The following is a 17,202-nucleotide window of genomic DNA, read 5'->3' as shown; positions in this document are numbered from 1 at the left end:
ATATAAAAGTTAATGCATCTGATGATAACCAATATTAAATGTAATTTATGATTTTGAAAGGCTTAAACCTCTCACTTTGATTTGCACATAATCTCTAAATTCTTAGGGGTGAGAGATATCTGTCATTTCTTAGTTATGACATATGGAATACATATGCCAACTATAGAATAGGCATGATGTGAAGAAATTACATTGAGTACTGCCTTTTAGTTGCTGGGGGAGGTAACTTTGACCTTGGTATATTGGCTGCAAAAAATATTCCCCCTTATAAAGGGAAACTAAGCAGATCCTTAACATAGACACACCTCCATGTAATTACAGTGTAAGATAAAGTTTTTATTTGCTTTCCAAAAAATTGACAACATATATATGACAATGTGACAACATAATCATGCCCTGGTTTCAATATCACCATTTAGAACTTAACTACACCATTTAATATATACGTTGAAAACTGTACATTTGATCAATTTAACATTTATAAATCTACAAAACAATACTCTCTTTACTAGACTCATTATATATTTAATGCATTTTATACAAATTAAATACATAGCTGATGTTCAAAGAATAACACCTTAATTGTGTATTTGTGTTAAGAGTTATTGCAGTGTTAAGGTCTATGATGGAAGAATTGTTATTTTTTGACAGAACGACATTAAGTAAGATGCAGACATGTACACTTAATCTTTACACACTTGCTATACAACAACGTTTTGACAGATATAGCTGTAATAGATCTATTTTTTTTAAAAGCAACCAATGTTTAATCAATGCACATGTACTTTCTATGCCTTTACTTAGAATACATTGTACAATATAGCTAAATTTTCTTCCGTGGTTCTGTTTCCCTGTCACATTTGCGTAGCTGCCATAGACACAAGCTGATGTCTGTCTCAAAGTAGAAAATTGTTGAAGCACTGCCTTGATCCGCTGCTACCTGATATTATGAAATCAATAATCATTTACCACTCCCTGGGTTATAAAGTACACTGTTAATGCCCGGATCTGGATCTTTAAATGTAGCAATTCCAAAATATTTGCTGCAACTACTTACTGTATCCTAACTGAAATGGAAAGTAATGTTTGAGTGAATAAAATGTTTGTACAAATATTTAAATATATTCAAATGCTGAGCTAACCAAGATGTAATGGTTTGGGTTCTGACTGGATTTGACCGTAGTGTGTTTGAAAGTGAACAAAATGAGGATTTGGTGTGCTTGAAAATCTAGTTAGTCAAATCTGGGATTCAATGTTAATGAATTGGCTTTGGGATCAAGTGGTTAGAGTTTGGTTAGAGATAGTTGAGGGTAGAGGTTCAGAAAAATGAACAAATGACATTAGAACAAAATCTTTCAACATTTTAGGAGCAACAATCTGGAAAAGGCAGGCGAGTGATATTAAGGAGTCAACCTCCAATCTGTGTGTCCCTCTTTTCCCCCTCCCACTCTCACGTATCATATCTCATTCCCCTATACCTGAGCATCATCATCCTATTCTTCTCCCACACTACATGCATCTGCCTCCCATTCCCCATTTTTTATAGCCTATCCTCCATATCTTTGCTCCTTCTCCCAGTTGTCTGACTTGTGTTGTCAATTGCCAGTGCCATAATTTAGTACTTCTTTGTCTCACAAAGCAAGAGACAGCAAATGAATGTTATTAAAGGTCGGGACTATCTTGGACATTGTAATCTAAATGATAACATTCTATTGACTATACAGAGAAGAATTTTAATATAATTTCTTTACATTTATCCTGTCTCCTAGTGGCAATACTTTGCATTCTCTCACTGGAAAAAATAATGAATCCCAACATTGGCAACTGACAATGGTACTTGGGAGGAACAGGAACTGGAGTAGATACACAGACAAAGAGTGACAAGTGTACAGGGGATTCCTGCAGATCGTAGCATCTGCTATGGGAGTTTAAGGGTGCAGGGAAAAATATGTAGACCCCTGGAAAGTATGGCAGGACTATTAAAGAGCAAGTGAGAAAATTCTATAATTTTATTGCAAAACCATAATTTTGATTAATGGCCTTAGTGCTATAAACTTGACAGACTGAATATGTTGACGTGTATAAAATAAGTCAGTGACTTTAATCACGTCTATATGATCATAGAATCTTACAGCACAGAAGGAGGCCATTTGGCTCATCGTGCCTGTGCCGGCTCTTTGAAAGAGAAAACTATGGTTTAAAAATGCTAACAGTCTGCCTCTATTGATGGTTGTTTGCCAAAATTACGTTGTTATCAAAACCCGAAACTTTTTTGTTAAGAGTTTTACTGATGTCCATCAACAAAGGTTTATAGCCTTGTATAACTATTGGTCATATTTGTGGTAGGAGGTAGGTGCACAATAACGTAACTACAGTCCTTGGTCTCGATCAACCGGTGAAAGATTCATTTTCTGGGCAGTGTTAGTATCTTATATTTAATAAATAATCTACATATAGGCTTCATCACTTGGAGTGTTGCCATGCTCGGGTTGTTCTGGTCCATTCTCCTGACATTTCGTGTCCTCGGTTGGTTGAGTCATAAGTCGGAGACGCTATGAATCAAAAACATTAAAAAAACACATTTAAAAGCTTGGAATATAGATAATAATGGTGTCACTTTGAGCACTATGCTAGAATGTATTAAGAACTACTTTCAAGTCAAGGGTAACAGTTCTACTTAGAAAACCTAGTTTTGGCTAACCCAAATGGAAGGCTACTATTCCTTCTAAATAAGCAGTGCTAATCCTAAATTTAAAGGAGAAGAAAACTTGGGTGCAATATTTTCAATACGAAGAACCTCTCCATCTGTATAATTCAAAAATAAACTGAAGAACATATTTCCTGCCTGCCAGGAGATATCTTCCATTTTGGATTCCATTTGCACTTGGACTCGTTCAGATGATGGATTATGATTGCCCTGAAGTGCTTCATTCACTTAAATTAAAATGATTGTTCTGGACTGGCCTTGATGCTGATCTAAAGGCTCTCCTGCTGTAACTCTGGTGGGAAGGCTGTGGAACCCCCCACTGTAAATGACCATTTAAACCATGTCTGCGGGGGCTCTACCGGTCTCCCGCCCGAGTTACAGCAGGAGACTGGGAAACCTACCACAGAATTTCAGGGTTATACCTTTAAGAGCCATGACTGGGGTAGAATTCAACATAGGAGTGGTAGAGGGCTTAAGAAAGTAGCCCCAGTCCATGCAGTTGAATAAGTTATGTTAAATGAAGATTGTTAGATAAAAGCTTACTTAGTATCTCCAGAAAGAAATACATGTCATATTATTATTGTTGTTTACATGCCCATATGAGTTAGTCTTTGCTTTAAGTCCACAAGAAGTAACAATACTTGTTTTCAATTTTAAGAGTGCATTTACATTGCCAGTTTAGTGTTGGTGCAAAGTGATTTCTGTTCATATACCAACATTGAACTAGCATGTTAAACCTATAGGTAGGGCCCTGACCTGATTCCAAGGCATAGCTGAGTGAAACTACCTGGAGTGGAGAAAGGACTCAACAATTAGTCACTAAGACAGCTGATGTTCATGAAACTGAGTAGATTAGGCACTCTGTAGTTCTCCAGTAACAACTCCCAGAACCTGATAGCGCTTTGAAACATTGCAATTTACTTGGTTTTCAATGGAAAATTAATTTTGTGTGCATTGGTTAAGTAATGTTTGTTTATGTTGTACACTGCAGAATGCTTTTCTATTCAGTTTGGATGTATTTTAACAAATGGGATCTTGGTTAAAATTCAGGAGTTAAGTCACCACAAATTTGTGAAACGTAGCTTTTTAATTGTTCTTACTTACCTGTTTTAAAGAGCCCTTTGAAATGAGGAACAAGTAACCCATGTAGCCAGGAATCAACAGCATGGATGATAAAGCCATAAGCCAGCCCACACCTTGGCCCCACTTGGGGAAAATATAACTCCCCATCTTAAGTGGTGTCATTTGAATTGCACTGAAGAGAAATACACCCTAGAAAAAAAAGAAATAAATATATCATGTCTTATTTTATCTCACAGAAACATCTCAAATCACTTCATATACAATGAATTACTTTGAAGTATGGTTAGTGCTGTTGTATAAGCAAATACAGTTCAACAAAATCCTGGAGACAGTAACGTGATGAATGCACAGCTAATTTGATTTTTGAAGAGGAAATTTGTTTTAAGATTGTTAGACATTGAATGTTAGATAACACTGGTCTATGTTTGTTGACCTCACAAAAAAAATTAAAAACAATTGTGTCTCTCTTTCTGTAAATGTGTCTGTTCTTGTCTCCCACTCTCTGGGGTGGAATGCATCTTGGGTGGAGGTGCAAAACGGGCGATAGGAAATTGGCAGCCCGTTGTACGCTCTGCCTGATTTTCTTTAACATTGAAATCAATGAGAAAGAAAATTGGGTGGGGTGTAAAACAGGCTGCCAATTCATTATTTCCGCCCAAGACCAATTTCACCCCTATTCTTTCTGTATGCCTCTAACACTCTTTCTCTGATTGTTGTCTCTATATTTTGTCATTTGTCTCCAACTCCCTTTCTCTTTCCTTCTTTCTCTAAGTCTCTCCTTTCCTCTCTTTTTTCCCTTTGTACATCCCGACACTCTTTGGATCCCTCTGACATACGTTGCTTTATTGATTTAATTAATTGGTATCTTTACCTTTCTCAAAGCTCAGCCTGGCAGTCAACCTTCATGGGTTGTGTCTAAGTGCAGAGGCTAGGTAGAAAAGAGAAACTGAGGGCTGCGAAGGAATGATGAGCTTAGATCAGGAAAGAGGAGAAGACAAGGTTGGGACCAAGGAGGAAGTAGGGGAGAGGGCAGGTCCTGGGAAGGAATGAGTGTTGTGGCATTTGAAGGGCCGGGAACTGGACTTGTGAAGGAGTGTGTTGGAAGTATATAGGTCAGATAATCTACTACATAGAGTTAATCTAATTCATTTTGTATAGTTATTTAATGCACATATTTGTATTATAATGTAATGTGAAGTATTGTATTGTATTTGTATTATAATTTAATGAACTCTATCGAGCCATCTATATTTATATAAATAAAAGTTTTGCATATGACACAGCATCACAAATCCAAAATCATCACATCTCAAAGTTTACGTAGGGTAAAAATAGTGATTGACTGAAATAACTACTGTTAGGTTAATGACACTTGTTGAAATTATCCCACTGATTAAACACAAAAAGATCAAAAACTACCTCCATTCAGAAAACGCAACACCAATAAACAAGCATCACCAAGAAGTCAAATCAACCATATTTTTCAAACTCAGCAATCTGGAACCAGTAACAATCACAGATTGCTCAAATTATTATCAAATTGCTTTTGGCTGCTATTATCCTTCCTTGCTTAAGTCCAGATATACAGCTGAAAATAACATTCATAACATAATAAACACATAAGAAATTGTACTAGTCTTTAAAAAATCACTAACTGTGCCCATAATATTAGAAATGCCTGCAAAAAGTTTCCCCTGCACAGGGGTGCCTCACTAAGCCTGAAGATCCATTCTGCTTCAGTTCCAGAGAGGGAAATGGACCTTAGGTGCTAGTGAGTTCCACTCTGACAAATTCTGTGTGTGTGTGTTTGAGAGAGATGCATCATGGGAGTTGTAGTTTTCAATCTGCTCTTGTGGATCTACAACATCCAATGTGCTCCATGGCGAATCTGCTAGCTGGCTGACAACATTTAGCTTAATGTGGAGGCCCAGCAGGGAAGGCCTAAGAAAAGAATGCAAGCTTTGGGAATGAGCAGAACTCAAGCCCAGGCCCTAAAGAGAGGGGCAAGATCAAACTGGGGAAAGTTTTTGAAGATCTTCCAATATGCAATGTCTAACTTTGTAGGCAGGTTTAGTGCTTTTTTTCTAAATTGTTTAATATTTTGAGTGTTTACAGTGTATTAAATTTTATTTTGGGTGGTGTTTAGTTAGATGGATGGAGAACTAACAAGGCCACTCAAAGGAGTTATTTTTTAAATCAAAACCAACAATTTCATTGGTTTTACGGTATTTCTCAAATTGGTCCATGGTATTAATGCAAATTTTTAAGAAGAGAAAGTGGTTTCTGATTGGAAAACCAATCAGGATTTTTTGAAATATGGATATTTTTCCACATCCGATTGATATTTTGCCCTTCAAATACACTCCAGATATAAGACTTTGAAAAACAAGAACTAGCTGACCTCCTGTAGCATTGTTCTTGACAGTCTGAGATTTGATGCACGGCTACGATGTTTAGTTGCCGATCTGGCCCATTCCTTTTAAGGTCATTGTTGAGGTGCCGGAAATGGTCTAAGCAGGTCCTAATATTAATTATTATTGGAATTTCTCTAAATCAGCAGCTACTTGGCCCCTTTCCCCTATCTCGACAACCTCTCCAGGTTATTGCAATGTTAGTAGGAAGAAATTAGCTTTCTTGCTCTTTTTGTAAACTTTTTATAAAGATTGTTCAATTGTGATTTGTTGGTGTTTTATGAAACATACAACAAATGCTATCAAAAATTTTATTCAAAGACTGTTGCAAGTGATCGGGGATCCCATATTATTATAAGGCAGCATTAGAAACAAACAAATGAAATATTTGCACGTCAATCGCAAAGAAACGGGGTTTTAAAATTTATTTTAGGATGAACGGATTATGGATGAACAAAACCCCCCAAAATATTTCACAGATGTTTTGTATATAACTGGAGGTAGAATCAAAATGTTTATTAAGCACAGAACATAGAAAGTGCAATGTAGGTTTACTTTAAATTGTCTTAACTGCAAATTCAAAAGTCCTGTTCTATAAATATAAGCATAAATGATGGCACTATTGGTATGTGACATTTTGTATCACTACATGCATTGTTCATGAGAGTTATTTAAAAAAGTTCAGGGATGGCACAGCAATTTAGTGAATTGAAACATCAATATAATGTGCCACATCAGTGGGAAAAATTAGTTCAGACCCCACCCTATGGAATTCTGAATCTCAGCTCTGCTGCAGCCGGTCATGCACCTTCTCAAGAGGAAGGTAAGTCAGGAGCAGTGTCACACTAAGGCAGCAGTAGCCGTCCACTCAATCATCTGCAAAACACGCCTAACCCTGGGCGATTAAGGGACATTTTTAAAAAGTTCAGACTGTGCACAATTATAAATGTCGTGAGAAGAAGTTCAAACCACACTAAGTACAAACTGTTCTGCACTGACCACATTGTCAGAAATGTGGTGTAGGTGTTCTCACCTGTCCCAGCAACTGAGTCCACCTTATGACTGATTTGTGCCGTAACTTTCAGCATACTCATAATGGTGCACATTAGCAGTTTTGTTTCAATCAATAAGCAGTCCTCTGACACTAAAATATTACGTAGACGTATGCTCTTCCTTACCCCCACAATAATTGGAGTGAAAAAGGACCAGCAAAGTTTCCACCATAGACAAGGTCTGTGGCCGACCATCTCCTCGATGTTATCAAAGAACCTGTTCACTCCTGAAGGAAGGAAATATCAATTTTATTCATGTATTGAATAAGTAAATGCAGTAATATGAAGCATATTCATGTCCATGGTAGATACAATGACACTCAGCACTAGTTTATCAACTCAGTAATTTAATTTACCGTTAACTCATTGCATAAATAAAATGTTACTGCAGACAAGAATAAGTTTTCTGTGTGGAGGCTAGAGGGAATAAACCCTGAAAACATTATAAAATATTCTGTAACTGAATTTAATATTGTTAGCTTGTTTTTTCTCAACAATGTAGAATAATCAAGAAGTGATCTAAAAGAAATTTTGATTGTTATACAGCTAACTAAACACCTTTCTGTATGTTTTCATGGTATGGAATATAAACTAGCGCTGGGCAATTTTAAAGAGTTGTGGACAAATCAATGTAGCCAAATGACACACAGAGAACAGATGGAATTTGTAAATTGTATAGCTTAAACAATCACACTTCTGTAGAGCCTGAGCATCAGAGGTACCTTGCATTGACTTTGGGTTTTATTCGGTATATGTATGCTCCTCACATATACAAATAAGTTAACCTTTCACTCAGCTGACTATTTCTGAACGATGTGTACTTAAAATGTCTATTTTTGGTTAATTTGTGAATGTGACAAACTGTGTTTCTCAGTTACTAATAACAAATGTACTGTAATCACTTTACAATTGCGACCACTAACAAATGTTTCAGATTAATTATCTATTTTTCTTTTTGTAGTTGCACTCTTATTGCTCAGTTATTACTTTCAATCATCTTCCAGTTTGATGCAAAGTCCTTTTCCACACAAGGCCCCCCTCTCAGATCCCCACTAAGCTTCTATCTGTTGTAATTGAACACTGCTGGTTTCATTTATATTGCCCTCCAGTCATGCTATTTCTCTTCGCTACACCCTTGATCTTTCTGTCATAAAACAAAGACAAAATGTATACATCTCTCTTATTTCACTAGTGGAGTGACAATGGGGTAGAGTTTCTGCTTTGGGCACAATCGGCCTGAGAATTGCACCAGCGGGGTTACAGTCTGAGTTTCTGCTAAAAAATATTAACATAATCACAAATGTAAAATCTTGCATGAATCACTGCAATCCAGCAGCTTAACAGGGTGTGATCATTTATTTTGCTTTCTTTACAATAAAAAAAATTCATTGATGTATTTAAGAGTGGGAACCTGGTGCAGTTTTATTAATGCAGCTGAGAATGGGTTTATCACAAAAAATAAGCATTTTTCTCCTGTCCTCCACCTGTGAGTAATCTGATTTTAAATCACTAAAAATGACTTGAAAAACTAATCGTTCACTACTTTCATTGGTGTACACTAGTTAGTATCTTAGTAAATTAAATATTTTTTATTACTTAAAAACGTTTCGAACGTGCCTACTAGTGCCTGTGTGCCTAAGAAAACTAGCTTAATTTGAAGACCTCCTCGAACAGCCGCAGGTGGGCGCAATCGACAGAAACTCACTATCCTAGTTATTTCGTTTGGGAGCGTGGCCAGTTTTGTGGGCAGGGCCGGCTTCAGCGCAATAATTTTTGAGCCAGCGCAAAAGACAACGGAAACTTGAATTACACTGGATGTAATTCATGCCCAGTGTAAATCGAAATTCCGTGATGTTTTGCGCTGATTCGGTCGGTTTACGTTGAAAAAGCCAGGGCAATCTATCGTAAACTCTACCCCCAGCTGTTCACCACTGAGAGCATTTATTTCTTCATCTCTCATTGGACCTTGATCAAATCCTCTGCTGAGTATCAGTAGAAGTGAATCTTCTTTTTTAGGAAACTTTGAAACAAACAAATTGAGGTGGAAATAAGTCAGTCAGATAATCTAGTCTTGGTGAAGAGAAGTATTTCACAATCCGACCACACCTTTTACATGATTCTGTTGGGCTATCCCACTAGACATAGGAAAATTCAGTAAAATGCCTGAGATGGTTCGCCCAAGAATATGCTGATTCCAAAACCAACTGAATTCTGAGAATTTATTCTTAGATAGCCTTTTGTAAAAATGTCATGTTTGGCTGGCAACGATTTTGGATGTTCCTCTGTTTGCAGCAAGCAGCAGAATCTTTGCCAATTAACTGAATTAGTAATGTGATTATTATTTAAATGTAAGAAGGACAAGATGTTAAGAAGCAAGGTTCTTGACACACTGTTGAAAAACTTGGGGTGGAGAGGATGTCTGAAGATGAATACTGGGCAGTTCTATGTTTGACTACTCCATGGAAATGCAGAACATCAGGAATACTGTGATATGAAGCCACATCACAAAGTATTGACAGGCTAAAACAACAAATAAGTTTCTCATGAGATCTTTGGGTTTCTCATGAGATCTACTGAGCCACATAATTGCTTGATTCTTAATTATTAATTTAATGATTTCTTAATTTTAAAACAATAAATAATAATTCAGGTAATCTCTCTGAGTGTTACTGGAGGTAAATTCAATGACCATTCAACACTACTTAATTGTTTCATTGTTCATGAACTTTCATTTTGCTTGGTTGTTATCCCTGATGAACAAGTTTACTGGTGTTGACAATTTCTATGTTGATATTGAATTTTATTTTCTGTCATTTGTCATCTTGTTCCAGATTCAGTAATTTTTCTTCAGTTGAAGATTCCATCTGCCTTATCTTTTCCTTCTCTTTCCCAACTGTCACTACTGGTCAGTTCCTCTCTTTGATTATTTTTCACTACCTTCTTTTCCAAGTCTTGACTTTCTCTGCAGGAATTCTTCATTCTTCCAAATTTCTATCATTATTGGAACATTCATAAAAGAATTCCTTCCCATTGGCAACTAGCAAACATGCTGTCTTATTTATTTAACTTCTTCAAATGCATTTTTCAGAAGTGAGTTCTGTATTTTCTTGTTTCTTTCTGTAAAACCATTCTTTCTCTTCTGCTGTCTTTCAATAATCTCTCACCTTTCTCTTAACAAACACAAACAATTAAAAGGAAAATGCTCATTTTTTCCATTAGAAGCACTGAATATTACATAATATTGGACCAAAAATGTGAAATTTAACTGTCCTGATAGTATGAATGTTCACTTGTTCTAGTAGGAAAGCAGAGCAGTAATGAGTGGAGAATGAGATTCTGTTTAAACAGCTGCCATGTTAAAAAGATAGGATTGGTGGTGAATTTCTATAGGGGTTTCCCCACTTGACTGCTGTAACTTTGATGGAAGAGCCGTTTACGCCAATTATCCAGGATTTCCACTGCTCTTCCACCAAAATTACGACAGACAAGTGGGGGAACCCCTGTGTAAATTCACCCCCATTATGTATACACATGTCAGAAGAGCATTGAGAGCTGATTAAAATTCAAACAATCTTACTGGCGTAGGGAAAACCTAAAGTAAAACCTATATGCTGTAACGGAAGGTGGGACACTTGCATCTGTCATTTGTTGCATTCGTGGTTGCTGCAGATACATAATCAAAATGATCATCAGTAACAGATCTCCCCTCCTACAATATAAGATGACAGAAAGCATATTGCACAGCAAAAAATATTTAATAATTTGATGATTGCATATAGTTTTACCTGAATATTTAACACAAGCATTAAATATTGATTCTATTTTCTATGAATATTAGCTTTGACCTGTAATTATACTGAATCTACCCTTATCAGGCTCTTAGCTGCATAGTGTGATGGTCATTTAGGATCATTTGAATCTGAGTTACACTGTCTCTGGTCATACTGAGGTCAGCTACAATGAAGCTCTGCACATTTGCTTGAACTTATGCTCCTGAAGCAATTTATTTTTAATGGCCTTGAAAATATGTCATGGAATACCAGGCTACAACTATCTAACGCATTTGTGTTAAAATGCTGTCTCCATTATTTTAGCGGAGGTGACAATCTGTTTATTTTAAACATGTTAATGCCTCTGCTAACATAGGAACAGAAGTAGGCCGTTCAGCCCCTGAAGTCTGTTCCGCCATTCAATTAGATTATGGCTGACCTGTACCTCAACTCCATTTACCTGCTTTTATGCCATATCCCTTGATACCTTTACTTAATAAAAATCTATCGATCTCAATCTTGAAAATTTCAATTGACCCAGCATCCACGGCTTCTTGGGGAGTGAGTTCCAGATTTCTACTACCCTTTGTGTGCTTCCTGATTTCACTCCTAAATGGCCTGGCTCTAATTTTAAGATGCTGCCCTCTTCTTCTGGATTCCTACAACAGAGGCAATAGTTTCTCTGCATCCAACCTATCAAATCCCTTAATCACTTTAAATACCTTGATTAGAGCACCCCTGATCCTTCTAAACTTAAGGGAATACAAGCCACATTTATGTAACCTATCCTCATAATTTAACTCTAAGTCCTGTTGGCATTCTGGTGAATCTGCACTGTACCCCATCGAAGGCCGATATATCTTCCCTGAAGTTCGGTGCCCAAAACTGGGCGCAGTACTCCGGATGGGGTCTGACTATTCTCTGTACAACTGAAGCATTCTTTCCTCAAGTTGAATTCCAGCCCCAATGAGATACAGGCCAACATTCCATTAGCCTTTTTGATTACATTTTGTACCTGTGCACTAGCTTTTACTGATTTGTGTACATTGACACCTAAATCCTTTTGCTCTTCTGCAGCTCCTAGTGTCTCACCATTAAGAAAATATTCCAATTTGTCTTTCTCAGATCCAAACTGGATAACCTCACACTTCCCCATATTGAACGCTATCCGCTGTAGTTTTGCCCATTCACTTAGTATGTCTGTATCTCTTTGTAACTTCCTGTTTCCATTCACACAACTTACTGTGCCGGTGTCCCATGGTGGAATTTCAAGGCCAACGGCATGAGTAAGTGGCAGTGATGCTATAAAGTTCCCAAGAAAATTAATGATTATTATTTAACATACACCTTCACATCGGGCTGATATAAGCTGATGCTCATTGCAATCCCAAACCAGTGTAAGGGTGCATTTACACTACAACAGTAGAATCGATGTGAAGTGGTTTCGCTTCATACCGATGCTATAGTAGCAATGCACCCTGAACCCAGAATGTGGAGTCAAGTCGAGATTTAACTCTGGACTTATGTTAAATTTGTAAGGCAGTGCAGACTTGTAAATGTATCCTGAGGCAAGCTTTGGGAGGAGGTCTCACACAGAGCTTGCTTTTGTATGCTCAAGAGTGAGATGGAGATCCGACTCCTGGGCTATACTGCCACTTTTGTATTGATGTACACCTGAACCTCCTTTGCATCAATGTGAAAGTGGCAGCAAAATCACACCCTAGAACACTCTCAAAGTAGAAATTCTGAAATACGTAAAACATTTTGAAGGAAGCTTCCAGTCACAGAATTTAAATGATTTTGTATGCAATACATAAATTTAGTTCTAGATCTGTCCAGAAATCTATAGAAGATGGATGTAAATCTTGTCTATTGCATGAAGACCTTAGAATAAAACAAACTTCTAGTAAGATACAATGGCTCACTTTTGAATTGCTTTCATTGGGATAGATCTTGATTTTGTGTGATAGTATAAAACAGGTGATAGCGAGTCAGCAGCCCGTTCTACACTTCTCCCGATTGGAAATGAAATAGGGAGAGATGTAAAACGGGCTGCCGACTTCTATCACCCATTTTACACTATCGAACAAAGTTCAGATCTACCCCATTGTGCTTTGCTTCAAAGTTCTTATTTTCAGAATTAATATGCAACATGTCTTGTTCCGGTTCCAACTACGTTTCTAATTTTACTTCTGTTGGAGAAGTGGTCAGGCATAAATCTCCAATTTAGTGACTGACCCACCTCCTGATGATCCTTTCCTCTTTGTACCTTTACAAGCCATGGCTTAGAATGAGCACCTGCTTCATTTATTTTTGGCTATTGAGTTTGGATTCAGCATATATTTGTTCAGATGGGTATCTTCTAGGTGGCATATATGAGTGAAGGTTTTTAACCAGCATGTTGTCCTACACTATAGTTTGCATAGAGAAATAACATGTTTTCTTTTGTGAGCAATAAACAGATATTGATGTAATCTACTAGGCAGAGGTGGAACTTGCTGGATTCTGCCATTCTCCTGGCAATCTCAAATGGTAGAGAAATCACTGCTCCATTTTCTCGTTTTATGTGATGTTGAGATAAATTGCTTGGGAAGCCTTCTCATACACTTCTACAGTGCTACATCAATGTATTCACTTTTAACTGGGCACCAATCATTTATTGTTGTCCCTAACCATAATGAAATCTTCATGGCCGTATTGCAGATGTATTGCCACTTGTTTAGCATTTCTTTGAATCTTCAATTTCTAATGCAGACTTGCCTCTTCGAAGAGTATCATTCACTTAGCAATCATCTGTAAGATTACACAGATGAGCACCGACCTGTGTCTTGGAATTAAGATCTCCAACAGCTGGCAGACTTTGCACAACTAGCAATTTTTTTCATCAAGTGACCTTCACATCCATTTATTGGGAAATCTGACAAATTGCTTTGATGAAATCAGCTTATCAGAAGTTGCTATAAATTTGGAGATTTCTTCCAATATAACTCACGCTCTGGAAGTTGAATAATAACTGACAGTTGTTACTTTTGCATTTATTCTAAGATCCCATGGGATTTTATATCCTTTAAGTTCAGATAGTTTCTTTCTCGGCATGTTTTTGTTAATGGTGTGCAGGGCTGAGATACTTTTTCATCAAAAAATTGGAATGAATAACTTGAAGACATGTTCATTGAGCCAAGAGGTTTGAAGAGAATTGCCAAACAATTTAATTTCAGATTGATAGTTTTGGTTATGCAGCTGACACCTTCTGAAACTATTGACCTGATGAATAAAAGCCGTCTTAGCTTTTCTTCTCACTCGCTGTCAGAATGTTCATCTTTATCGTGTTATCATTCATCGTACAACCTTCTAATATACCAGTAACATCATTCTCCTTAATGCCATATGGCACAATGCTGGGATGTACATTGTCCGACTGAGTGACTTTGGGATCCATAGTGCCAACTGGTGCAATATGAAGTTTAGGTAATGTAAGGACCAACTACCACAGTGCCAACCTTTATCTTGTCAGTCTCCTTAAAGCCATCTTCAGCGATATTGAGATCTGTTTTCTCTTAACTATTACTGAATTTTTGATATCTACTGCCTTGTGCCCTCAGTGCTATCATGCACATTTAATCCTGCCAGTTGTTTGGGTACTGTTATCATCTGCATTTTTAAAAAAATAGTGTGCTGCTGACAATGTCTGACTTAATCCTCCCAGACTGACCACGATCTTTCATTTTTCCTGCAGTCAGTTACCAATTTCTGTTCCAATAATTTTTTTTTGTCATTTCCACTGCTTATTAGCACTCAGTCATTTCCTTCATATTACTGAAAGTCTGACAAAAAAAGTCTTGGATGATATCTTTTTCCAGCTCAATCTCCACTCTTGGACAAATCTTCAATGCTGCCTACAGCTGATAGAAACTTAGTAATTTGGAAAAACGCCTTGTTGTTATGTTTACATTGCCTGCCATTGAGACAACCAAAAATTATCTAACTGAAAGAGTCCTTCCCACTCAAACTTTCACTCTAATCTGAAAAATTAGCAGATGTTGCTACTATATATGTGACAAACTACCTGTACCTTTACATAAAAGGGGTACAAATTGCTCTAGTCACTGTGTAGCTCTTTTTAAATGCATCAATGATGTCACTATACATAGAGACTGGAACAATGCTTCTCCTAAAGTACTTGAGTATGGTTCATTTGCTATTAGCATGTAAGAAATCAAATGGATCTACTAAAAAGTTGGATTGTAAGTAAATTGCGTCAACATCAAATTGAAGCAATTGCAGGGTGTTGTGATCATCTGCCATGTTCGCTCCTTTTTTTTAGTGAAGAATTGGCCCATTCCAGAAATAACTTCAAAAGTGTTCAAAAGGAAATCCTCACACAAAATCTCTGAACTCATTTAATTGACCATATAGTGAGTGTACTGCTGACAATATTGACTAATATAGAAAGATATAATTTAGGACTAGATTTTGAGAGCTAGACCTTTATGATTAAAAGTTGCTTTTATTTTCAAAACTGTTATTGTTGTGAAATTTAATTCATAAAAGTGTTCTGTTCTAAGCTTTTTCCCCCAATATTTAAATTTGCATAAGCACTAGTGGTTTTCTTGGGGTATTGCACATGTTGAAATGCATGTTAGGCTGTATTATAATGGAATCCAACAGCAGCGATGCTTTGTTCCCTGCAGATTCGGAGAGTCCCACCCTATCAATTTGTAACAAGGTCTGTGTTCCCATCTTTTCTAGCCCCACTTTTCCCTTCTTTTATCGTCAGAGAATTTCTCTGCCTGTCCTTTCCTCACCCTCAAGAGGGTCTGTCTCTGTTTCCCCTTCTTTCCACTGAATAGTGTTGTTTCTGTGCATCTTCCTTTCTTTCCCTCATGACCACCTCTGCCCCCATTTTGTGATATGCAGTCTGAGTTGGACTGTTAAAATAAATAAATGCAGTCAGGCATTTGTGTACCCCAACTTCAATTATTTATTTCCTTTAACAATAGAGAGTTGCAAAATAAAGATGGGAATTCCTGTGGCCCATCCCTCCCTCCCTTCCTCTAATTTGGAGTTCAACCTGCTGAATTTTCTTTCTTTATTTTGGCAATGGAGAGTTAGTTATATTTCTGCCAGGCAGAACACTGACAGTTTTCTAATTTCTAGAGGCTTGAAACTCTTTGGGGAACTGAGATTGCACATGCTCTGGAGCACAACGAGCATTGTTATCCAAAGCCCAGGTGAATGATACAAGCTCTTAGAATGGAAAACAAATCTCTCTTCCCTCCTTTAAGACACTCCATAAAACCTACCTCTTTGACCAAGCTTTTGGTCACCTGTCCTAATATGTGGCTCGGTGTCAAATTTTGTTTGCTGACACTCCTGTAAAGCGCCTTGGAACATTTTACTACCTTAAAGGCGCTATATAAATGCAAGTTGTTGTTGTTGTCTATCATTTTATATATGGGTTTTTTTGTGTGATACTGATGCAAATGTTTTAGTGTTTTTTTTAGTAAATATGAAATTTGAGCCGATCAGCATGCTTTGTGCACTTTGATCATACTGGTAATTTTGCCAGATGTAAAACTTTTAACTCTATAGATAGATTGTCCAGAAAAATATTCAAGAAATATTTCCCATCATTTTGGGAATTCTTGCTGTGCAATTTATGCACTTGGGCAATTTTCAAAATGTACAATGCTACAAATTGACAGATTGTGAAAAAAAAATGTTTGATCAGTTCATTCTCTTCAGGGAATTCAACATCTAGGCAAACTTTTCCTCAGTTTGATGAGTAATGCCATGATGCCATAAACAAAAGCTTGCAGCTTGGCAAGCATCTTAATCAAATGTCATTCATGTTGCAGGTCAGATGTATTGCAACAGTACAAAATAACATTTTAACCCTCAGTAGAGTTGTTATGAGTTGTACAGTGTAAGTCACAAACTATTTTGTTTGTGAATGAAGTGCTTAAATGTTACTAAGCTGTTGGGACATGAAAGGTTGGAGCAAAGTCAATATCCAGTTGAACCAATTACAGGATGTTATGATTATCTGTGATGACCACTCTCTTCTACAGTGGCGATACAGCCCATCCCAGAAATAGTATTGGAATTGAGTAAATGGTGTTCATGAGGAAATGAGTACAGAATATATGAAGTGAAGGTTGCAGATGCAAAGAGCATTA

The 17,202-nt window shown here is 37.1% G+C and overlaps 1 protein-coding gene across 1 annotated transcript in view; it reads right to left on the bottom strand.

The window, feature by feature from the left end:
- Window positions 1-2,311: 2,311 nt before the first annotated feature.
- Window positions 2,312-17,202, bottom strand: part of slc6a1b (solute carrier family 6 member 1b) — a 38,253-nt gene continuing 23,362 nt past the window's right edge. Inside the window, exons 12-14 of the mRNA XM_067999109.1 lie at window positions 7,380-7,480; window positions 3,812-3,979; window positions 2,312-2,552 (exon numbers count right to left, since the gene is read on the bottom strand). Of these exons, the coding sequence (XP_067855210.1) occupies window positions 2,448-2,552; window positions 3,812-3,979; window positions 7,380-7,480 (374 nt within the window). The 3' untranslated portion in view covers window positions 2,312-2,447. The remainder of the gene's footprint in view (window positions 2,553-3,811; window positions 3,980-7,379; window positions 7,481-17,202) is intronic.

The sequence above is a fragment of the Heptranchias perlo genome, chromosome 17 (genome assembly GCF_035084215.1).
Source record: "Heptranchias perlo isolate sHepPer1 chromosome 17, sHepPer1.hap1, whole genome shotgun sequence".
Classification (NCBI taxonomy): domain Eukaryota; kingdom Metazoa; phylum Chordata; class Chondrichthyes; order Hexanchiformes; family Hexanchidae; genus Heptranchias; species Heptranchias perlo.
Note: the sequence above shows the minus strand (reverse complement) of the source record. Positions and strands in the feature narration are given on the sequence as shown.